General features: G+C 41.2%; 1 protein-coding gene across 1 annotated transcript; it reads left to right on the forward strand.

Moving 5' to 3' along the window:
* Positions 1-2,344: 2,344 nt before the first annotated feature.
* On the forward strand, positions 2,345-20,336 carry LOC126816441 (uncharacterized). The gene is made up of 4 exons (XM_050543017.2): positions 2,345-2,599; positions 13,397-13,700; positions 15,032-15,245; positions 15,816-20,336. The coding sequence occupies exons 1-4, from the start codon at positions 2,516-2,518 to the stop codon at positions 17,590-17,592; spliced, it is 2,379 nt and encodes a 792-aa protein (XP_050398974.1). The 5' UTR covers positions 2,345-2,515; the 3' UTR covers positions 17,593-20,336.
* Positions 20,337-25,086: the final 4,750 nt, after the last annotated feature.

Raw genomic sequence — 25,086 nt, forward strand, 5'->3', positions numbered from 1 at the left:
AGGTGTGGGAAGGCACTCCGTCTAGTCGTTCGGATGGGAAAGCAAAATATTCAGTGGCGTGCACGTAAAAATAAAATGGGATTTAGCGTCCTACAGTTCTGCACGAGCCGGGATAAGGAAAAATGGCAAATATCATACAGTGGGGTGAGGGGTGTTCTTACCGGAGAGTGGGACGGTGGGGGCCTTACATGACAGTGGGGGAGGGGGTGCTTACGGGACAGTGGGGGGAGGGGTGAAAGAGCTTATCGGACATCGGGGAGGGGTGGGGAATTTACTGGACAGGTGGGGGAGGAGTGTGAGAGCTTACCGGACAGTGCGGGTTGGTTGTAGGGGTGGAAGATCTTGCTAGACAGTATTTAGGGGGGGGGGGGCAGTGGTGTGAAGGGGTTGAAGAGTTTTCCAGACAGTGGGGGAGAGTTTACCGGACAGTGACATTTCCGCCTTCTCTAAGTCGAATTTAAACAGTCAGGGTTTTATTCGTTGCGTACAGGCCAACTTGTATACGGGATATTGATTTTTCGTACCACCCGAACGACTAGATGCAGTTCCTTGCCAGTGTTAGTAACCCAGTTAGTTTATCGACCCCCACCTTTCCCCTCCACTTCGACCCGAACCCCGACGTTAAATGTTATTTTTTTGCTAGCGAATGACCTTGTTTATATTGAGTTGACGTTTAACCCCTATTGACTTTCGATTCCCCTGTTGTACGTGACAAGGAATACGGTCGCCTGTCCAACCTCGTGGGTGTTCTCCGGGTCTCCAATTTCCCCCCACGGCTAAAGACCCTTACGCGCAAGCGAATTATTGAAATAAAATTAAACCATATGTTAGTCCCGAAATGTCCTATTTAGTGTCGAGTGGGCGTAAACCCTATTTCTCTCTCAAATTCGCTTTCAATGTCCCCACACCACTCCCATCCCCCAAACACATTTCTCGAATCCGCGGTTGTATGTGACAAGGAATGGGGTCGCCAGCCAGTCCAACCTCATGGGTTTTCTCCGGGTCCTCCGATTTCCTCCCACGGCTAAAGACCCCTACGCGCAAGTGAATTATTGAAATAAAATTGAACCATGTTTTAGTTCCAGAATGACCTAGTTAGTGTCGAGTGACGTTAAACCCCATTTCTCTCTCTCTCTTCAATTCGCTTTTGGGGGATCACGTGGCTAAGTGGGTAAGACGCTAGCTCGCTAGCCTGGAGGTCGGGTGTTCGATCCCTGCATTGGCCGAGAAAGTTCATCCAGATTTTCCGGCGTGGTTCTCCCTTGTCAGTGATGCAGGACGGAGGGGCTGACAAGGAAAGCTGTCTAGTCGTTCGGATGGGACGAAAAACCGAGGTCCCGTGTACACATTGGGGTGCACGTAAAAGATCCCTTGGCGGTTAGAATTCGATATAAGAGTAGGCCGTATGTGCCGCTGTCCGGGCAAAATTTCCCTCATAGCACACTGTAGGCGTATGCCCGTCTTCATTAGCCCAGGTTAGGAGCAGAACAGTAGGACTTTAAACTCCATTTCATTTCATTTCATTTCAATTCGCTTTCAGTGTCCCCACACCCCCTCCCATTCCCAAACACATTTCCTCATAACAAATAATCAAAAGAAAGGCTACATTTTGTAAATCGTACTTTAAAAACAAACGATGCAGATTTCGCGAAAATTTACGCAAACATTTACGTGTCCATTTTGTTCTTCTGTCGGTAATTTTCACGCTGTTGGTTTTAATAAGCTGTAATAAAAAGTGAAAGATGTAAAGACTTTGATTGTTGTTGTAGTTGTACAAGTGGTTAATGTAACGCCGTAGACGCAACGGCTGAACCTACATAAACTGTAATTGATAGGAGCGAAGTGGGTGACTATTGTTCTAACGCTGGAGTGTTGACACGCGCTTTTAAAACGAGAGGCTTTCAATTCATAAGTTAACTTCGTTACCCTATGTAATCATTTTAACACTCGATAGCTAATCACCCGGCACAACTAGTTCATTTGAATCAGCTTGGATAAGAGATTAGCCCACGGAGCGCTGCTGGGCCAATCGTATTAACAGCGTGTTGTAGCGCGGGGTTCAACAAGGGGCGCATTTGAAGCCATTGACGTTATGTACAGTTACAAACGACATCATAAATAGAGATGAGTGTGTTGCAATCAAGACGAGAAAGTGACTTCATAAAAAAGATAGAGTATTAGTTAAGTTATTAGAGTGATCTTTGACCTCACTGATAAAATTGGAATATTTTAAACGGGGTGTCGTATTTCAGATTTCAGTATCATTCGCTGATTGTCACAAGTTAGGATAACTTTACGGTGTTACATGGTGCTTATATATATTGAATACTGATATCGAAATCTAGGTTACGGCGAAAGAGATAACAGCCCGAATAGACAATCGACAACAAGCGATTAGTAACAGTATCATAACAACACCAGAGAGATGGATAAGTGCAAATTTGATTACCAATAATCACTTGGAAGAGAATTTAACAAAAAGTATCGTGGTTATATGAAAAGAACTTTATTCTGAATGATGTCGAGTGAAAAGGGAATTGAAAAATCTGGATATCTGGATGTGAAACAACCTTCGACAACAAAAGGGAGAAAGTTAAAGGTATGCGTAATTTCATTTGGGTGCGTGTGTGTGTGTGATTTTGTGGGTTGGGGGGAATTTTCCTGCTCTAAATGTTATTGCACGAAATATATAACCATGCATACATTACAATTTTAAGGATATGATACAAAAACAAGCTAAAAGATTATATAAATTTGCTTTATAGATCATTATATAAATGACTTTGTGATATTTCAAGAATCTATTTTTATACATAGTAATAGTTGACGGTAACGTGAACTTTAGCTATGCATCCACAAACATATCAAGGATGTAACTCGTCTGCATTTCATTAACATTGTGGGGTCATCAAATAACATGCTTTTATGTAATAACAATTACTATGGTTTATTTCACTGCGACGTTTCAACAAGATTTCACAAGTCGTTATCAAGCATGTCCACAAACAGATAAAATGGGGTCAATTTAAAATTTTAAAATGTTCAAACCGTCAATAGGTTCTTAAACTATTTTGTCCCAATCCAAACAAACACTTTTACACTCCAGAAATCGCATAATTTGATTCGAATCCCCGGTTGTACGTGACAAGAAGTAGGGTTGTCTGTCCAACCTCGTGGGTCCTCCGGTTTCCTCCCACTGAAATAAAATTAAACCATATGTTAGTTCCGAAATGAGCTAGTCTGTGTCGAGTGGACGTTAAACTCTCTCTCTCTCTCTCCCTCTCTCTCTGTCTCTCTCTCTCTCTGTCTCTCTCTCTCTCGCATAATTTGACCAATTTTCCTGGTTTGATTTTCGGAAATTCCAAGCCCTGTTTAAGTTTATGTTTCATATCATAAATATCTGACATATAAACCAAATGATATTTTATTAACCAAAAAATACAAGTAAGTCAAATCTGTATGCGATCAAGACTGTGTGAAGGGGATCGGATATATTTTGTAATACAAATTTTGATCAAAACCTTATTTAAGTAGCCCGTGAGTTAACATGTGTTTTATATTATATTGGTAAACTAAATTATTACATACATACGTGTATATATATGTAGCAATAGTTTAGTGGGCTGGTATCTATAAATGTCTACAGCAGGTTTATGAACAATATGTTATTTCCAGTACAATGGTGCGTGTCGAGTGGACGTTACCCCCCCCCCTCTCTCTCTCTCTCACGATGAGGAAATAGGAAACATTCTTCTAATATTTTGATTTACGTTGTTCATTCCCCAATGGAATTCCGTGTGTAGACATTTTATAATATGTCCATTCACCTGCCCTGAGGTCACCTTTAATTACCATACCTATATACAGGTACATAATTAACATAGGTAAACACAGGTAAACTATCCCTCATCGTAATACTGTGATGTTGTACCGCCTATATAACATACCTATTATGTTCAATATTTACACCCCCCTGTACCTGGTCTTGATGTTGATTTTATTTTATTGATAAGATAGATAATTAAAACCAATCGATAGATCAATTGATGGTTAAATATTTTTATTGATTTAGACTTGGCTGCGATATTACACCAATTAAACATATCAAACTCTGGCGTCATTTGAAGTGGACGTATAACCCCACCTTAAGTTGTCCTAATTTGGTCATTTGTTGACAAATTACTTCTTCTTGTGGAATGTATACAGGTTGGATTTAGACTCACAATATTACAATGACAACATCAAACTGTGACGTCATATAAAATGGACATTAAAATCCATTCTCATTGTCCTAATTTGGTCATTTGTTGACACAGAACTACTTGTTATGGTATTTGTTATGGTATAACTTTTGGTAAGGTATGTACAAGTCGGACGTAAACAATAAGAATTCATAGACGTTGATTCGAATGTATTTTAATATATATATAGAGAGAAATGGGGTTTAAAGTCCACTCGACACAGACTAGGTCATTTCGGGACTAATATATGGTTTATAATTCGCGTGCGCGTAGGGGGGGGGGGTCTTTAGCAGTGGGAGGAACGAATTTAGCGCGTATTAGGTCTGTTATTGAGTCAGTTGGCGTTATTTCGAATCCCCCCGGTTGTATTTGACAAGGAGTAGGGTCGCCTCTTCAACCTCGTGGGTTTTCTCCGGATCCTCCGCGCAAGCGAATTATTGAAATAATATTAAACCATATGTTAGTCCCGAAAGGACCTAGTTTGTGTCGAGTGGATGTTACCCCCCCCCCTCTCTCTCTCTCTCTCTCTCTCTCTCTCTCTCTCTCTCAGCATGATGCAGAAAAGTATAGTAAGACGTTAAACTCCATTTCATTTATCCGGTTTCCTCCCACTGCTAAAGACCCCTCTGCGCAAGCGAATTATTGAAATAAAATTAAACCATATGTTAGTCCCGAAATGACCTAGTTTTTGTCGAGTGGACGTTAAACCCCATTTCTCTCTCTCTCTCTCTCTCTCTCTCTCTCTCTCTCTCTCTCTCTCTCTCCATTTCATTTAGATTTCATTGAGCTACTTCATTAATACGTCGATATAGAAATATGAACAGATAGCATCAACTTTGGTTTCACTTCTAATTAATAAAAAATTCAAACCGTGATGTCATCTGAAACCCAAGTCTGTAATTTGATGCCTCGATTTACAGTCTTATGATCTCAGAATTAAAACTTAATAGCACAAACTTTACGTTCGACATTCCGATAAAACATATCAAAATGGCGTTCTCTCATTGATCTGGGTCAGAAATAAAATTGTTGGTTTGTTCAGTGGGATGACAGTCTGTCTTCGTTCAAAATGAGAGAGAGAGAGAGAAATGCGGTTAACGTTCACAAACTAGGTCATTTCGGGACTAACATATGGTTTAATTTTATTTCAATAATTCGCTTGGGCGCAGGGGTCTTTAGCAGTGGGAGAAAACCGGAGGACCCAGAGAAAACCACGAGGTTAGACAGGCGTCCGCACTCCTTGTCACGTACAACCGGGAAATCGAAACCATGCCAGCTGACTCAATGGCAGACCTTATGATACAGCGCACACGTACTAACCATTCGCCCCCCCCCCCCCTCCACGAAATCCAATATTAAATATAACCGGTTACATGTTGTGCATCGATACACCAGCCTAATAGTTAATGCAGGAGGACCGCACTACACACAAAATAAAACCGATAAGGCAAACCTGCGGACAAGGACAAACTACGCAGCCATTGCAAGAAATAAATCAATATCAAATTAAGTGAATGGATCCGGGGGCCAGCCGCGTCCTCCAATTTACACCTAAATCTGTCAACAGTCCTGATTATTCTTGGGGGGGGGGGAGCTTTGACTCGTTTTTTACTCTGTGAGAGAGAGAGAGAGAGAGAGAGAGAGAGAGAGAGGGGCGAGAAATGAGGTTTAATGTCCACTCGACACAAATTAGGTAATTTCGGGACTAACACTTGGTTACGTTTTTATTTCAATAATTCGCTTGCGCGTAGGGGTCTTTAGCAGTGGGAGGAAACCGGAGGACCCGGAGAAAACCTACGAGATTGGACAGGCGACCCTACTCCTTGTCACGTACAATCGGGGGATCGAAACTCCGGCAGTTGACTCAATGACTGGTTTTTTTACTGCACATTGACAGCTGACACAACTGTGAAGTGATCATCTGGAAGTTTGCATTGTAAAGGCTATCGTTAAGTATTTTTATTGCCAGCTTTGTATTTAAGCCTATGGCTATTCATTGATAGATGCAATGCATTGTTATAAATCACATACACGGTTACGTCATTATATATTTCTGACGTCACATAATCCCTACTAATCCACCGCACCGATTATTAATCTTTGTATTATAATCTTCACGTCAATCACGTGATAAAATAAAACTTACGATATATCGATAGAGATTGTCTTATTAACAATGTCGGATATAGGAATAAGCGAAACAATCTACGGGCTTAGGGTTTCAGAATCTACATGGGGCCTCACAGATTTTCAGATTATTGTTCTTCTTTTTATGTTACTTTCTAAAAGTCTCGTTTTTGTGGTGACCCCAAGTTCCTCTTTTTGTAGCGACTGTCGTGACCGGACAGAGTATGCATGATAAACGAATGCCACGCTGACTCGTAAACCCGAAGTTCCAGAGTTCGATACCGATATAACCCGAAAAATAATTCCCTTTGGTGTTTCAGTGTGTTTTCCCCTTGTCAGAAAATCTGGATGAACTTTCTCGGCCAATGCAGGGATCGAACACCCGACCTCCAGGCTAGCGAACCAGCGCCTTAACCACTTAGCCACCGTGGTTCCTCTTTTCAAATCAAGGGTGGAGTAACTATTGTTCAATTTGTCTATTTTGCAGTTTTGACTCGTCTGGCCCACGCTAATTGATGGAAGGAAGTATCACTCTTGCATGTTAAAAAGATGCATTTTAAAATCACGCTACCGGTAGAAACTTTAATAATTATCTTCCGTTAGAAATCTTTATGACCTGATATTCTCTTGATAAGTTTGACATTATGTCATATCCTGTAAAACATGGCGACCCCTCGTCACCTTTGACCCCTTCTGACCTTTAATAAAGGATGCAGTTAAAAGTTTGAAATGTAATATAGAAGGTGTTGTGGATATTTAGGTCGGTTTGGGGAGGCTATCTCCACAGGGACAATTGGGGAGTTCAGGCTGGTCGGGCGGTCATCTATACGGGGGGGGGGGGGTCGTGTTGGTCCGGGAGGTCATCTCCACAGGGAGAATTGGGGATATCAAACTGGTTGGGGAGGTGATTTCCACAGGAAATTGATGAGGTTAATCCACAAAGAAAATCCACCTGGACCATAAAAACGAGGGGTCATATGTTTAAAATTGTGTACACGTTAAAGAGAAGTCCTGAACGTCACTGCCCCCGCCCCCAACACACACCATAAAACCAATGTCCTGTGTTTAGAATTGGAAGCAAGGGAAAGATCCCTGATTAAGAGTAGTCCATTCAATTGACTTGCTAATTTGACAGCCCACCCCACCCCCACCCCAATATGAATCTAGTTCCATTAAGCCTGAAATACGATTTAGAAGACTCATTTCAATATCTAGAATTCAATTTGTCATAATGAAATAGCAATAATAATTTTATAATCAAACAGGTCCCCTATGGTTGGACTGGCTCTGGATAATATGGCGGACGTGACGATTTCCTAGTTCTGGTCATTAGATTTATCAAATTCAAATCTTATACAAATATAAACATCAAATGAATATTATCATGGGGCTGTGTTTACAGACGATCTTGTTTGATAACAAATATAAGATGATGTCTCATCTGACCAATAGAAAATAGTGTTATATCATTGAACAAGGCAGCTGGGTTCATTAGGGTCATGGTATACTGTTAATATCCCAGGAGAGAATCGGGTTTACCGTCTATTCGACACAAATTCGGTTATTACGTGGAATCGGCACCAGTCCACCACGCTACAAGATGACAGACCTTATGACCAAAAGCGTAAGCGTTTAACCATTCGATCGACCCCCCCCCCCCCCGTATCACAACCTCGAACTCAGCCGACGATTTAATCAACAATCTGCGAAAAGTAGCACCAGCCCCTTCATTAAAATTCCCCGGTTCGAAGCGAGAACACGGCCTATTCTTTTTTTCGAATTCCAACTGTCAGGGATTCTTTCACGTGCACACCAATCTGTGCACGAGGCCTCGGCTTTTAACACCAACCGAAAGACTATACGTTGTTCCTTGCCAGATCCCCTGTCCTGCACCACCGACAAGGGGGTCAGTTCGATGAGGTTATTTTTTGTTTCTGTGGCCATGCATACATTGCGAAGCGGGGAGAATTTTGTTAGAGCAGTAGCGTTGAAACCTACACTTTTTCGAATTCCTAATACCAAGGCTTCTTTATCGGACCCCCGTCTTAATTAGCCCAGTCGGAGCAGAACAGCAGGATGTTAAACCCCATTTCATTTCATATCTTTAACAGACCCACAAGCTTTTGACATTTAAGTGCACTAAAATAATTTGTGCATCGTGCAATATTTATGCCTGATGTATGGTTACATGCATGCCATTGCGTGACAAAAAGTGCAAATATAATTTAAAAATATAAATTGATGAGGATAAAATATAGGTGAATTAATTGTTTGATGATAACAAAGGTGGATGTATGATTATTATACGGTTATCTAATTATTCTAATTAATTAGGTCAATAGGTTAAAGTTGATATCATTGATAGACTTAACACCGACATTCGTTTACATCGTGTACACCGGATAGATCATTTTATTAATAAGAGAGAGAGAGAGAGAGAGAGAGAGAGAGAGAGAGATGGAGGTTAACATCCACTCGGCACAAACTAGGTCATTTCGGGACTAACACATGGTTCAATTTTATTTCCATAATTCGCTTGTGCGTAGGGGTCTTTAGCAGTGGGGGAAAAAAGGAGGACCCGGAGAAAACCCACTAGGTTGGACAGGCGACCCTACTCCTTGTCACGTACAAACGGGGAATCGAAACCACGCCAGTTGACTCAATGACAGACTTTACGATACAGCGCGCACGTGCTAACCATTCAGCCATCCAACATCCCCTGAGATGTAAATTAGGTTAGGGTACGTGATTGTTTACGAGATTGTTGGTTTGGGTAGGGTTAGGGCGAGGTGCAGGGTTTAGGGTTAGGGTTGGGATTAGCCTTAGTCCTGTTTACATCTTAAACAGGTCACAGTTCTATGGAATACAATTACTGCTTATTACTGAGCGACGTTTCGACTAGGCTTCTCTAGTCATTATCAAGCAATGATAAAATATGAAATATAACAGACAATATTTTATCATTGCTTGATAATGACTACAGAAGCCTAATCAAAATGTCGCAGTATTAAGCAGTGTTCCATAGAATTGTGACCTGTATATTCCATTAACAGAACACAGTTTTTATGGGAAACAATCACTGGTTTATTCTAAAAGCACGACGTTTCGACAAGTATGCTCTTATCGTTCGTTCGTTCGTTCGTTTCTAGAGTTTTACGTCCACTTCCACCTAAGGTGATATCGTAGACAAAACCTCTTATCAATATCAAGCACAATTTATAACGATAACAGGATACTTGTCGATAAAATATGACAAGACAATATATACACGTACACAACAGTACCTAGTTAATGTTAACCAACCAGAGATACCCCTTAATTACATGTACCTGTACCTAAAGGGAATCTAATTTAATTAAGGATTATAAAGTTTAATGCTATTAACAACTTTCAGTTTACCTGAAAATTAACATAAATTGATTAAATAATTAATGGATAACTTGTTATGGAGTATATACACTGATTTATTAGGTTTTAATAATGACAAACGATCAAAGACGATGAAGTTTGATCAATTGTTATCTACGACCACTTTACCTGAAAAAAAACACAAATGATTAATGAATAGCTTGTTGTGGAGTATTTACAATGATTTGATCAGGTTTGATAATCACAACACTCTAAAAAGATGAGATTTGATTGGTATTATAACGAAAAATGTTGATATATGCATGTAGATGTAAGTGATTTCACTAATATACGAAAAACACTTAGAACAATGACTGCACATTGAATTGTCACCTGTATACTCTAGTTCAATTACTAAATGCCATTGAAACAATTTATCTGTTTACATCTCGTGACCTTTGACCAAATCTACAGGCGGCCTTATGAACCCGTGTACACCAATGATACGACTAAATGAAATGGGGTTTAACGTCCTACTGTTCTGCTCCGAACCGGGATAATGAAGACTGGCATACGCCATACAGTATGCTATGAAGGAAATTTTGCCCGGGCAGCGACACTATAGCCTACTCTTATATCGAATTCCAACTGCTAATGGATCTTTGACGTACACGCCAATGTATACACGGGACCTCGGTTTATCGTCCCATCCGATCGACTAGACAGCTGTCCTTGTCAGGCCCTCCGTCTTGCACCACTGACAAGGGGAAACCACGTCGGAATATCCCAAATGAAATAAAATGGGGTTTAACGTCCGATTGTGTCGAACAAACAAAAATTCTTGTAACCAAACTGAGACAAATTTATCTGAAAAAATTAAATAATATGGGGTTTAGTTTAGAGTCCGATATTTTGCATCAACCGGGCCAATGGAGACGGCCATGGGTCATGCATTGTGCTATAACGTAAATTTTACCGGGACATCCGTCATCGAATTGGAACTGTCAGGAGTTCTTTCTTTCATGTGTACACGTGTGGTCATCTGTTTTTCGTCCCATCTGAATGTCTTTGTCATGGCCTGCACTACCGACAGTGACAATGGGAATCATGCCAGGCTAGAAAATCCCATTGAAATTCTCGACCAACATCTTGAGTCAGGTCAATGAGTCAGCAGCATAACTCAAATCGAGTCAGTATGCCCCCCCCCCCCCCAACCCTCCTTCAGACTAATCTGATCACATGGTACATTATATCAAGAAATCGTACTTGATTTACAATAGTTGTGTAATGAATAACAGGTTTCAACATTTGAACTGGTACAATAGGGATATTATCAAGTTATCATTTATTTTCCCTGCTTGTACGTGAGTAGGGTCGCCTGTCCAACCTCGTAGGTTTTCTCCGGTTTCCTCCCACTGCTAAAGACCCCTACGCGTAAGCGAATTATTGAAATAAAACCGAACCATATGTTAGTCCCGAACTGACCCCCACCCCCTCTCTCTCTCTCTCTCGGAGTGACCTTGTTTGTGTCGAGTGGACGTTAAACCCATCTCTCTCTCTCTCTCTCTCCGTGTATCTTAGCAGTTAGTAAGGCACTGGCCCACGAGACCCAAGGGACCTGTGGGCAGATCGGTGGTGGAGGACGGACGACCTGACAACTAATGACGTCAAGTCGTTCAGTTGGAACAAAACAACGAGGTTCCGCGCACAATTCAGTATGCACATAAAGAACCCTCATAGCACACTGCATGGCGTATGCCCATCATCTTTACCCCGAATCGTGCAGAAAAGTTGGCCGTTAAACCCCATCTCAGTAGATTGTATATCTTATCAGTTATCAATAGACCTTTTGATGGTAACCTGACGGGGATATCGTATATATATATATATATATATCTATAGGCTTTATCCTTCTTTAAAGTAAATAAACTAGACTTATACAAGGAAAATTTCCTTTTGTTTTTATCTTTGTACTTAAATATTTGAAATTATCTGACCTCTGTTCAGATTTGTTATTTTTTAAACCTTTTCTCTGCACATTAATTTATTACACTCAATCCGGATTTAAGTACCGCAATTCAGATTTATATAGACCTCTTTCTTTTTTTTTTGTATTTTGTATTAATTCAGTGATTTATTTGAAATGATCTGACCTCTGTTTAGATTAGTTATTTTTTTAATTTTTCCTCTGCAAGGTAATTTACTGCACTCAATCCGGATTTAAGTACCATAATCAAGACGTATGTAATAGCTCCATCCCCCTCTTTCTTTTGTTTCTATTCATCATTAAAATGAACTCAATAATTTAAGTACCATCAAGACTTATATAGACCCCTCTATACCCCCTTTCTTTTGTTTCTATTAACTTTATAAAGAACTCCATAATTTAAGTACCACAATCAAGACTTATATAGACCCCCCACACCCTCTTTCTTTTGTTTCAATTATCTGTAAAATGAACTCCATAATTTAAGTACCACAATCAAGACTTATGTAGCCCCCCCCCCCTTCACCCCTTTCTTTCGTTTCTATTATCTTTAAACTGAACTCCATGATTTATTTGAAGTGATCTGAGCTCCTTTTTTATAGATATTTTATCTTCACATTTGTTGCACTCAGCCCGGATTAAAGTTTATCAAATGTCGGTTATATTGAATAAAAGTTTATCAGACGGCTTTTTGAAACGAAATGAAATAGATGGAGTTTAGTGTCCTACATTTCTGCACCGAGTGAACTAATGAAGACGCGAGAGAAATGGGGTTTAACGTCCACTCGACACAAACCAGGTCATTTCGGGACTAACATATGGTTTAATTTTATTTACATAATTCGCTTGCGCGTAGGGGTCTTTAGCAGTGGAAGGAAACCGGAGGACCCGGAGAAAACCCACGAGGTTGGACAGGCGACCCTACTCCTTGCCACGTACAACCGGGGATTCGAAACCACGCCAGTCGACTCAATGACAGACTTTATGATACAGCGCGCTCACGCTAACCATTCAGCCATCCAAACCCCCTAATGAAGACGCGATGCTATGAGAGAAATTGTTCCCGGATAGTTGCTTTACCGCCGATGGGGGTTGGATGGCCGAAAGGTTAGCGCCTGCGCAATATCATAAGGTCTGTCATTGAGTCAACTGGCGTGGTTTCGATTCCCCGGAGTAGGGTCGCCTGTCCAACCTCGTGAGGTTTTTCCCGGGTGCTCCGGTATCCTCTCACAGCTAAAGACCCCTACATGCAAGCGAATTATTGAAATAAAATTGAACCATGTGTTAGTCCCAAACGGCAGGTGTCTGCAACTCCTCATTGAACGGCCTGCACATGCCACTTTGACGTCAATTCAAGGATGCTTATAATCGCCCGTCTTCATTAGCCCAGTCGGAGCAGAACATTAGGGCGTTAAACCACATTTCATTACATTTCCGGTTGTACGTGACAAGGAGTAGGGTCGCCTGTCCAACCTCGTGGGGTTTCTTCGGGTCCACCGGTTTCCCCCCAATGCTAAAGACCCCTACGCGCAAGGGAGTTATTGAAATATAATTGAACCATACATTAGTCCCGAAATGACCTAGTTTGTGTCGAGTGGACGTTACCCCCCCCCCCCTCTTCTCTCTCTCTCTCTCTCTCTCTCTCTCTCTCTCTCTCTATTATTTATATATTTTTAACTTTTGTATTTTTCAGACATGGAAGAGGAGATGGGTGGTAGTACATCAGATGACTGATCTAGCTAGCAAGAAATACAACGCTAAAATAGACATTTATCACGACCAGGATGCCGTGGGTAAAAACACGGGAGATAAAATGACATTTGTTCTAGAGAATATCACAGCAGTTCAATTATCAAAATCAAAAACTCATCCACACGCGTTTGAAGTCGTGGAATCCGAACCGGTTCTGGTTTTCTGTGCTGCGTCAGAACAGGAAACAGCCACGTGGATGTCCATATATAGAAGAATATTTCGTCACGATGAATTAGCTGAATGTGGTAGGTCAGGGTTTTCTATTACGTCACAGGGTTGTCTATTACGTCACGGGGTTTTCTATTACGCCACAGAGACTCGGCAAACCTCGGAAGATTCACTTACCATACATCTAGCCTCGGCTGTATGACAGTAAGTGATATGTACCTACGCCTATACATTTGCGATGCGGCACCGGTTTACTTATAAGGGAAACTTGCCCGCGTTTAGAAAGAAGTTCTCAAAATTGCGTCGTTCGAAGAGTGTGTAGAATTTTCAGTGCAAATTTGTCCTTGTCTAAAGAAAATCGGATAAACTTGAAAGAAAAACAGCTTCAAACTTTGAAAATTTTGTAAGATAAAACATTCTTCAAATACGTCGTCATCAATGACGTCATTGGTCGTCATGGACAACGCCATTGTAATCCGGGAACTTGGAAGTAGTTCTAATGGCGGACTTTGTCATACAGCCGAGATTCTAGATGTAGGGTACTGGAATCTGTTGAGGTTTGCCGAGTGACGCCACAGAGTCACGGGGTTTTCTATTACGTCACATGGTTTTCTATTACGTCATACGTCATTTCTCTGTCGGGGGTCGCGGTGTCTAGTTGGTTAAGACGCAGGTGGTTAAGACGCTGGCTCACTAGTCTGTAGGTCGGGTGTTCGATCCCTGCATTGACCGAGAAAGTTTATCCAGATCTTCCGGTGTGGTCCCCCTTGTCAGTGATGCAGGACGGAGGCCATGACAAGGACAACTGTTTAGTCATTCGGATGGGACGAAAAACCGAGGTCCCGTGTACACATTGCCGTGCACGTAAAAGATCTTTTGGCAGTTGGAATTCTTTATAAGAGTAAGCCGTAGCGCCACTGCCCGGGCAAAATGTCAATTATATCACACTGTATGGTGTATGCTCGTCTTCGTTAGCCTTGTTGGAGCAGAACAGCAGGAAGTTAAACCCCATTTCATACATATCATGCTTATTTGACCAACATTAGTTCTTGTAAGATATCTTTTAACTTTTGTGCTTGTAAAAGATCTTTTAACATTTGGTTGAAATTCAAAGTGGAGTTTCCTCGTTTCGACCACATTGGTTAGATATGTTCTAGTAGTTGAATGATAATGGTAGGTCGTAGGATGCGTTACGTGCAGATACGTTTCTATTTGTTTCTATATGATATACACGAACTGGACTAATGAAATGATATGGGGTTTAACGTCCTACTGTTCTGCTAATGAAGACGGGCATACGACATACAGTGTGCTATGAGGGCAATTTTGCCCGGGCAACTGCCAGGGGATCTTTTACGTGCAACCCGCACACTAAACGTCTTAATCTAGATGATTTACTTTGTTTCAGATATTTTTGGTGTGCATGTTATAGGCAACCCGCACACTCAACGTCTTAATCTAGATGAGAAAGTTTTATTGGGAATCAACACCTCGTATATTATGTTGTTATCCCACGATTACACCCCACTGGTAGAATGGCGACTGTCGACAGTTAAAAGATTTTACACGATAGAAAACACAAAAGATGCCGGCAAAAGGGTTTTAATATTGGAGTGTGGAGCGTAAGTGTAACTTTATATTTTTTGTTAAGGCGATGGGGCAGGCCAGGTCTTGTGGAGGGACAGGGGCAGTAGCTGACAAAACTGTTTGGGTACTGAAATATTTCATTTTTCTATTTAGCCTTTTACTTAACGTACTTTAGATGGCGGGGGGTGGGGGTGCGGGGTGCGGCGGGGGGGGGGGTGCGAATGGTGTGCGCTTTCGATCATAACGCATGTCAATGAGTCAAGTGGCGTGGTTTCGATTCCCATCTTGCACATAACAAGGTGTAGGTTCGCCAGTGCAACCTCGTGGGTTTTCTCCGGGTCCCCCCGATTCGCCCTACCCCCACTGCTAAAGACCCCGACGCGCAAGCGAATAATTGGAATAAAAATTGAACCATATGTTAGTCCCGAAATGACCTAGTTGTGTCGAGTGAACGTTAAGCCCCCTCCCCCCCTCTCTCTCTCTCTCTCTCTTGCTTTTAGGGTCTTGCATATATTATAGGCATACCCTGCCGCTTGAAACGCCACTCGCCACATTTCATATCTTACTGAATTGAACTAATAGAAGCCTCAATTTCTATATTTCAGTAATTCGTCTACCGGTGAGGGTATGTTTTGCTTTTCAACTCCAGAGTGGGAACTCATCCTAAAGACCATCCGGGAGAACATCAGTATGGCGATAGCAGAACGCCAACGCCAAAAATCCCACACGGACGCAAGAGAACGCTCGGGATCCAGTTGTAATAGTGAATACCAGTTCTCAAATCTTCTTGCAAATTCTGATAATCCTAGCGGTACCTTGAGACTGCGTGCAGTCCGAAGCATATCTGAAATGTCTTCTGCAAGCAACATATCTGCGTCTGATTCTCTTAATACTCCGCCTTTATCCCCAGTTCTTTCGACTCCGGGGAAACTTAACACATTACCAACAACCTCTACACCAGATCCAAAACGCTCCACGAGATCCACATCCTTGACTGTGGACTCTTCCGTGACACCCTACCCCGTCTTTTCTATGGAAGATGGTTACTCTAGGATTAAATGTACTGATGACCCCAATTGCTTGAACGTCAAGCCTCGTTCTGGGTCGATATCGTCAACCAATTCCGTCTCGTCAAATCGATCTCGTATGTCTTCGTCACGTGAGTCCGATGTAACTGAAAACAAACCCGACGCTCCCGAAAAGAAAACGGACGGATCTCCTTTACGCACTGTTAGTAATTCCTTCGATAGTGGTTTCTCTAACGGCTCATACGAAGAAGCCAAACGTAAAGGAAGTGACGTTGACGAAGCTATCATGGAAGAGAGTCCCGAGGACAAAATGGACCCTTCCAATATCTATCAGGAACTGGATTACACCGAAGTTCTCCGACGTCGTCTTAGTGACAAAACGGATGAATGTACATCTCGACGGCGTTCTACCGGAGACGTGACAAAAGAACCGGATTATGAGGAACTGGAAAGTAGAAAAAAAGATCAAGGGATATTTGGAGACAATAATCTACCGAAAGTTCAACTGACGGCCGATACCCCTCCAGCTCTGCCAGATCGACCTGCAAGTCTTCGGAGTAGCATGAACTCAAAAACAAAATCCAACTGGAAGAAACGTTTATCAGGTCTTTCGTTTCTTGGTGGAAAGTCCGGACACAGTCCAAATACAAGCCCCGATCGAAGCGAAAGTCCAGCTCCTTGTCAGAAATCCCAGTTACCTTCTTCCGATATAGTGCTCGATAGTGTCAACGCGACCTTGGCGAAATTCTACCAGGAAGACGAGCCCAAAGATTCTGAAACAGAACTTGTCAAAAGTGATCATTTTTATCAGTCCATTCCGGACGTTGTGCAAGAAATATCAAAACCCACTAGATCGTCCTCCGATGCAGTAATTGAATACAACAGTAGTGACATTTTGCTCTTAGACTTTGGAGATGATGACCTCAAAGATTCAAATACCCCTACTGAGAGCCCGATACCACCGTCAACAAGTCCCATGAACATTCCCAGTATAAATGTCGAACCTACGATCTCAAATAATCTAAACACAACCCTCGCGAAATCCAATGAAGCATCTAGTCCCTTGATAGACTTCTTCTTCAAAGATGACGGATTCGAAAGACTCCGTGCTCAAACTGTTTCTGGATCCCCTCTTTCCGCAACTCCACGTCGTGTACAGCTGGTTCCGGAACAGCCCTTGATCGACTTCAGTAGCTCCGAGAGTCTTGTGGTGACAGTAACACCGGCCCCTAAAGGGGAAGGTTATTATATGGAAATGAATAACGGACTTCCTCGCGCGGAAAGTGTTGAATACATTCCGCCATCAGAAATAAAGGAAGTTATAACTAACGCCAATCTTCTCCAGCTAACTTAGTTCGGTCAGCTACGGAAGAAGCTCTATCATCTACGGACAGGACACCATGTTGAACTACTCCAACCGAACCAATTGAGATTATCTCATATGGTCTTATGGGAGCCTTGGGCTTTAGCTTCCCGGGAGTAGCAATAAAGCCTATGAATATCCCCAAGCTTGTTGGAGATTGTCGAGGATCCCCGAGTAACTGGTGCATAAATGTCCACTTCCAGAATTGTAGTTGTTACGGATTTTATACACGATTTTTGTGGAGCTATGATGATTGTGCTTACCCCCCTTATCGCCCCACCCCACCCACCACATCGGGACTGTGCTAAGCCTGCTTGTTGGCTAATTGATATTATTGTATTAGTGCTAATAGATAAATTGAAAGTCGTCAAATCTTTACGTCGCTCCTCTTCAGTAGAAGGCGTCATCTTGCTTTTACTCGGTTAGATGTTGTAAAACTGGCGGTTGCTGCTTTGGGAACATGAACGTCGCTATGTATGCAGCAATAATTTTACAAAACATAAAATGAAAATTAATTGACTCTAAACCCTTGTTTGGGATAAATTTAATTGGAATCCTACAATGAAATAAATTAGTTCTGGATAACTGAGTCTCCATGCACAGCCAGCTGCAACAAAGCTGACTGTAAATAGATTTATCAGCAGAATTTTGACATTTTACTTGAATGATGTCTTCGTGAAATGGTAACAGGGGACTGACAGTACTGACGGATGGGTGCTACATAATTTAATACACTGTGCTATTCCTCTGGGTATAACCATGGTCCTCGGCCCTTATTCACGAAAACTTAAACTAAGTTACAACCGAAATTTTAAGAAATACTGCAACTTTATTGGATATATGCAAATTGATTTTACTGGTCAGCCAATCGAATTGCAGTATTAAAATTTCGATTGTATCTTAGTTTAAGTTTTCGTGAATAAGGGCCCTGAACATATCACTAACACTCCTGGCCCGAAACAACTAAATATCAACGCGTGACGCAATTATCGCGTTCGCTGTGACGTCATTTAGGGTTAAATCATAGTTCGAATTTCAATTCTTAGCCAATGAAAAGGCCACTTTCTTAAAATATTTTTGATTTATATTTTTGCGTGAATAAAAAGCTCCTGCATTGGGCTATGGTTGATATGTTACGGACCACGGTTTATGTCTATTTGCGTGTGATTACGACATGGTGTAATACCACGATTTATGATGTCTGTGAGATTACGACTTGGTGTAATACCACGATTTATGATGTCTGTGAAATTACGACTTGGTGTAATACCACGATTTATGATGTCTGTGAGATTACGACTTGGTGTAATACCACGATTTATGATGTCTGTGAGATTACGACTTGGTGTAATACCACGATTTATGATGTCTGTGAGATTACGACATGGTGCAATACCACGATTTATGTCTAAATGAGTGTGATTACGACTTGGTGCACGGTTTATTATGTCTGTGAGATTATGACTTAGCACGGTTTATGTTTAGATTCGTGAGATTACGACTTGGTGCAATACGTACACGATGTCTAGATGCGTGTGATTACGATTTGGTGCAATACCTGGACCTGTTTATCCTGAGAATATAATATGTATATAAGATATTTATTTATATTTTTAATGAAGATTCTATCTGTGATATATATATATATGTTTTTAATGAAATGAAATGAAATTTAACGTCCAACTGTTGTGACCCGACTTGGCGAATGGAGACGGGGCCCTTATTCACGAAAACTTAACCTAAGATAAAATCGAAATTTTTAAAAAATACTGCAACTTCATTGGATATATTATGCAAATTGATTTTACTGGTCAGCCAATCGAATTGCAGTATTTCTTAAAATTTCGATTTTATCTTAGTTTAAGTTTTCGTGAATAAGGGCCCGGATGTTTTTAATGAGTACCGGATGTAGTTGAATGGGGTAGGCCTAGTAGAGGTTTTCAAGGCATATTGGGCCTGTGATATATATTTATATGTTTTTAAGGAGTACCTGAGTCGGTAGAGTTAGAAGTTTTCAAGGCCCATTAAGGCCCATCGGGATCTGTAGGAAAGGGTAACAAGGCTAGAACAAGATTAATTTAATGTGAAAGTTTGTCTTGTATTAGTCTAGCCCGACACGTGACCTCTTCTGGAATTCTGTATTAGTCCAGGGGGGACTGAGATTATACAAATAGTTTTTGCCGGAACCCAATACATTCTAAGATTCGAGCAGAAGTAGGATCTTCCCAATACATTCTAAGATTCGATTTTATTTTTATTTTTTTTAGACGAAATGTATCTTTTTTAATCAATGAATTCTCCTATTCTGTTTTAATAGACGAAATGGATCTTTTTTAATCAATGAATTTTACTATTCTGTTTTAAATTTACGAAAATATTAATGACTTTTCGTTTTAGTTTTTGTCTAACAATTTGAAGGATGCTAATTATTATTTTCTTACTATTTGTAAATCGTAAGTTTTCATCCAATTCCAATTTATACAGGACCTCTAATCATTTAACTTTTTCATTTCGTCGTCAGCCATTAGTGCAACAGAAGTTTGGTGATGCCCGATGCCAACTCCTTGATCGTATGCCCTCCACCCCTCTCTGCATCCGCCCATGTCTCGGCTTGCGAGAATGTCACAGAGGGTTGTGGAGAAGGTCAGACATATCAGTCTCCTCGCCATTATTCATGAATTTGTAAATATTGTTATAAATGTACAGAGAAGAAATTATTGTCTCGTATTTATTAAATGAATTGTTGTTTTCAATATGATATAATTTATCTGATGAAATAAAAATAAAAATACAAAATTTTACCCGTTTTTTTGTTGTTTCCAAGAATCGAAATTGGGTTAACCTCCTACTGTTTTTCACCAACTGGTCTGACAAAGACGGGCGCATGCAGTGTGCTATGGCGGACATTTTGCTCAGTCAGCGGCGATTGGGATATCTCTTTATTTTGAATTCCAACTGTCAAGGGTTTTCATACACTTGTATGTCCACGTGTACGTAGAACCCCAGATTTTTGGTCAATCCGAACGACTAGACACTAATTCTTGCCTCCCACCCTCCGTCTTGCACCAGTGAGAAGGGAAAACCGCACTGGAAAATCCCGAGGTCATTTCTCAGCTAACATCGGTATCTCACCAGGTTAGTGAGCAAGCACCCTCCTCACTGAGCCACTGCGGCACCCTGTCACTTAGAATGGAACTAATCTAACTGTATCTGGAGTCTATCAGGGGTGGGAACTGGGGTCCGGATTCCCATACACACCCCGACCCTACCCCTTATAGCATTTAAAATTGTACTGATCTAGCTGTAACACGGGTGAATCACAAGGCCACACACTCAACCCGACGCCATCCTTTTTAGCAGTGCTTATCTAGCTAAAACTGGAGTTTATAGTGGTGGGGTTGGGAGGGGGAGTGGGAACGCACACCACATCCCCACTCCTTTCCAAATTTCTGTATCTCTTCAGCATGTCTATCTTCCAAACCAGACAAACTCATCATTGCTACCGTCTTCAGTACCGGGAGACAACCGGTTAGTTCTATTTGATAATGCCAACTTCAAGATTTAGTCGGAGACAACCTCATCAGTGCTGCCGTCTTCAGTACTGGATTTACCTATAGGGATTCGAAATCTATGGAGCATCCGGCCAAGGTGTGTAATATTTTTGACAATGTCATATACTCATAAGCTTTTTTTATATGCATAGTCTTAAACATTCGTCATCATCGTTGATTTTGCTCAACTGTGTTTAAACCTCATTTTCATCTTCCTCTAGTCGGGAGGGTTGAGAAGGGGCCTAATAAGTGGAATAGAGAGAGAAATGGGGTTTAACGTCCACTCGACACAAACTAGGTCATTTCGGGACAAACATATGGTTTTTAATTTTATTTCAATAATTCGCTTGCGCGTAGGGGCCTTTTGCAGTGGGAGGAAACCGGTGGACCCGGAGAAAACCCACGAGATTGGACAGGCGACCCTACTCCTTGTCACGTACAACCGGGGATTCGAAACCACGCCAGTTGACTTAATGACAGGCTTTATGATACAGCACGCACGTGCTAACAATTCGGCCATCCCCACCAGCCCTAATTAGTGTAATAGCCTAGACTGGGATAATAAAGACGGGCATACAGTGTGCTATGAGAGAAATTTTGCCTGGGCAGCGGCACCACAGCCTACTCTTACATCGAATTCCAACTGCCAAGGGATCTTTTACGTGCACGCCAATGTGTACACGGAACCTCGGTTTTTCGTCAGGCCCTCCATCGTGTACTTTCTCGCCTAATGCAGGGATGGAACACGCGACCTCCAGGCTAGCAAGCCAGCGTTTTACCCGCTTAGCCACTGTGGCCATCCTGTCCCATCCGAAAAAATGACATTTTAATAATATATATAATGTATATTGCTTTATTTATAACATAACAAGCCAATCTGCTATAAACAGCTATACAAATTAGGTACACATTTACAATAACATGGAAAACATTTCGTATAAATACTAACAGTATGATGCCCGTTTACCATGTAAGCGTTTTTTCCCGTTATATGCAAACAGTCCCATTACATTTGAAGAGCCCCGGGGAAGAACGACCTAAGTCACTTTTTCAACGAACACCAGTTAATGGCGCCATCTGGTAGCAAATTGTTTAGTATAAGCTTTCTGTGGAACAATCAATTTCAGGTAAAAACGATCAGAGTCACATCGAACCAAGGCCCAGCTGAAATGGCCTCCCAGACAAATATAAGTCCATCGTATTTATTTGACCTTAATTTGGCTGAAAAGTGGAAGTCAGTTGTTGTACTGGTAATTATCATTCGTATTAAACAGCATTTTGAAGTTGTAATTAAACCCACTCATTGTTCTATTCACGTCAAGCATTCTCGTCCAAAAGTCTGTTTTGCCTTTTATGCGAAAAGACAAAAATTTGAATTAGATCATTCTTCCCCTAGACTCTTTATTTGAATTAGACCCGACCTTTTCGCCGGCGAAAACGTGTACATGGAAAACGGGCCTTAACTAATGTTCTGGGATTGTTTTTATCAAACCTGTTAATTCTTAGAATTAATTAATATCTAGTTTTAACTATTATAGTGAGAACTGCCAGCTCTTTATCTTATCTCCCATAAAGTATGTTTAAGTATTAATAATTTCTATCCTGTTATTTGAACATAACAGGTGGATGTTTACAGTGATGTATGTCGGCTGTATAGCTACACTAGGCTAGATCTATTTCTTAAGGTCAAGGTCGCCGAGATGTTAATAAGGTTAGGAAACGTGATTGTTGGCGAGATTGTAGGTTAGGGCTAGGTCCAGGGTTAGGATTAGGGTTGGGATAGGCGCTAGCCCTTTTAATTCTCGTTACCTTTGACCATACTTGAAGTTGGTCTTATGAAATAGATCTACCATGCAAACTTTTCTGAAGGGGTCAGCTGTACAGCTACAACACTGCAAACTGGTCACAAGAGGTCAGCTGTACAGCTACAACACTGCAAACTGTTCACAAGAGGTCAGCTGTATAGCTACAACAATGCAAACTGTTCACAAGAGGTCGACTGTATAGCTACAACACTGCAAACTGGTCACAAGAGGTTGGACGTATAGCTACAACATCGCAAACTGTTCACAAGAGGTCGGCTGTACAGCTACCACCCTGCAAACTGGTCACAAGAGGTCGGCCGTACAGCTACTACCCTGCAAACTGGTCACATGTGGTTGGCTACAACACTGCATATCGTTCACACGAAGTCGGCGTATAGCTACAGCACAGCAAACCGTTCACAAGAAGACGGCGTATTGCTACAACACAACAAACTGTTCACAAGAGGTCAGCATGTTGACATTTGATAATAAACTTCCGTTTCCGTTGGATTGAGTTACGCATACTTGAGGAATGGCTGACGATAAACCTCTATAATTAAATGTGAGCATATAAAAATAAAAAAAAGAATATATTAAACATCTGTGACATATCTTTTACTAGTCTCAAGTGTTCAACTCTGTCTTAAACATTCTGTTTGACTATTTTGATGGTTGGTGTCCAGGGCGCCACGGTGGCACAGTGAGTAAGGCGCTGGCTCGATAACCCTGAGGTCCCGAGTTCAATCCCGGTGTTGCCGAAAAAGTTCCCTGGGTTTTTCTGGCGTGGTTTCTCCTTGTCATTGGTGTAGGAAGGCTCGCCTGGCAAGGAACATCTAGTTCTGCGTATGATATGAACAAACCATGGTGTGCACGTAAAAGAACCAAGGACACTTTGAGTTCAATTGCTTTCAAGGCAAACTTTTCCTAATAGCACACTGCATAGCATATGTCCATCGTCATTTAGCCAGGTTGATGCCAAAACATTCATAGCCTAAATTGTTGTACATTCCGACAGGACAGCCAGAAAAGTACGTTCGTTGCCCAAAACACCCTACATTCCGACAGGACAGCCAGAAAACTAGGTTCATAACCCAAAACGCCCTACATTCCGACAGTACAGCCAGAAAAGTAGATTCAAAGCCCATTCCAACATGACAGCCTGAAAAGTATGTTCGTTGCCCAAAACACCCTACATTCCGACAGGACAGCCAGAAAACTAGGTTCGTAGCCCAAAACACCCTACATTCCAACATGACAGCCTGAAAAGTATGTTCGTTGCCCAAAACGCCTTACATTCCAACAGGACAACCAGAAAAGTACGTTCATTGCCAAAAACGCCTTACATTCTGATAGGACAGTCAGAAAAGTATGACCTGGTTTTGAATATGCAAGAGCCTTAATGTTCTGACCATGCTCATCTGACCATCCTCATCGCAGTCACCTACAATCAAAAATGGTAAAGAAAGAGTCAAACATTTGAGACTAAACAAATAAATAAATAAACAAAATATATTTTGATTAATAAATCCACAAAAATCACTGAAAATATATTTGATATTGATTATAATTTAAATTTGATTGAACCATTTATAGTCACATGAGTTATGTTTTATAAAAACAAAAATCCATTCTTATTGGCTTTAGGAAACCACAAGAACACCTTTTCTGCTTATTATTTATTATACAGGTCACAATTCTATGGAATACAATTACTGCTTATTACTGAACGATGTTTCGACTAGGCTTCTCTAGTCATTATCAAGCAATGATAAAATATGAAAATATAACAATACGATATTTTATCTAATGACTAGAGAAGCCTAATCAAAATGTCGCAGTATTAAGCAGTGTTCCATAGAATTGTGACCTGTATATTCCAGGTCAATTACCAATCTAATTAAAATATAGATCTATATTTCGTTTCGTTTTTTATACTTTCGATGGCCTACACTACATGTAGATCTAACAAGTTATAGTGGGAGTTCACGTTCTATGACGTCAGGTACCAACCAAGCGACATTTGACCCGATTACGTCAGTCATTCGATTAACCAATTAGCGACCGCCATGTATTTTTTATCTAATTTTGCTTTGTTTTGATTTCTATTGCCGCTAATGTCTACCCACAGT

This window comes from Patella vulgata, chromosome 3 (assembly GCF_932274485.2).
Source record: "Patella vulgata chromosome 3, xgPatVulg1.2, whole genome shotgun sequence".
Lineage (NCBI taxonomy): Eukaryota > Metazoa > Mollusca > Gastropoda > Patellidae > Patella > Patella vulgata.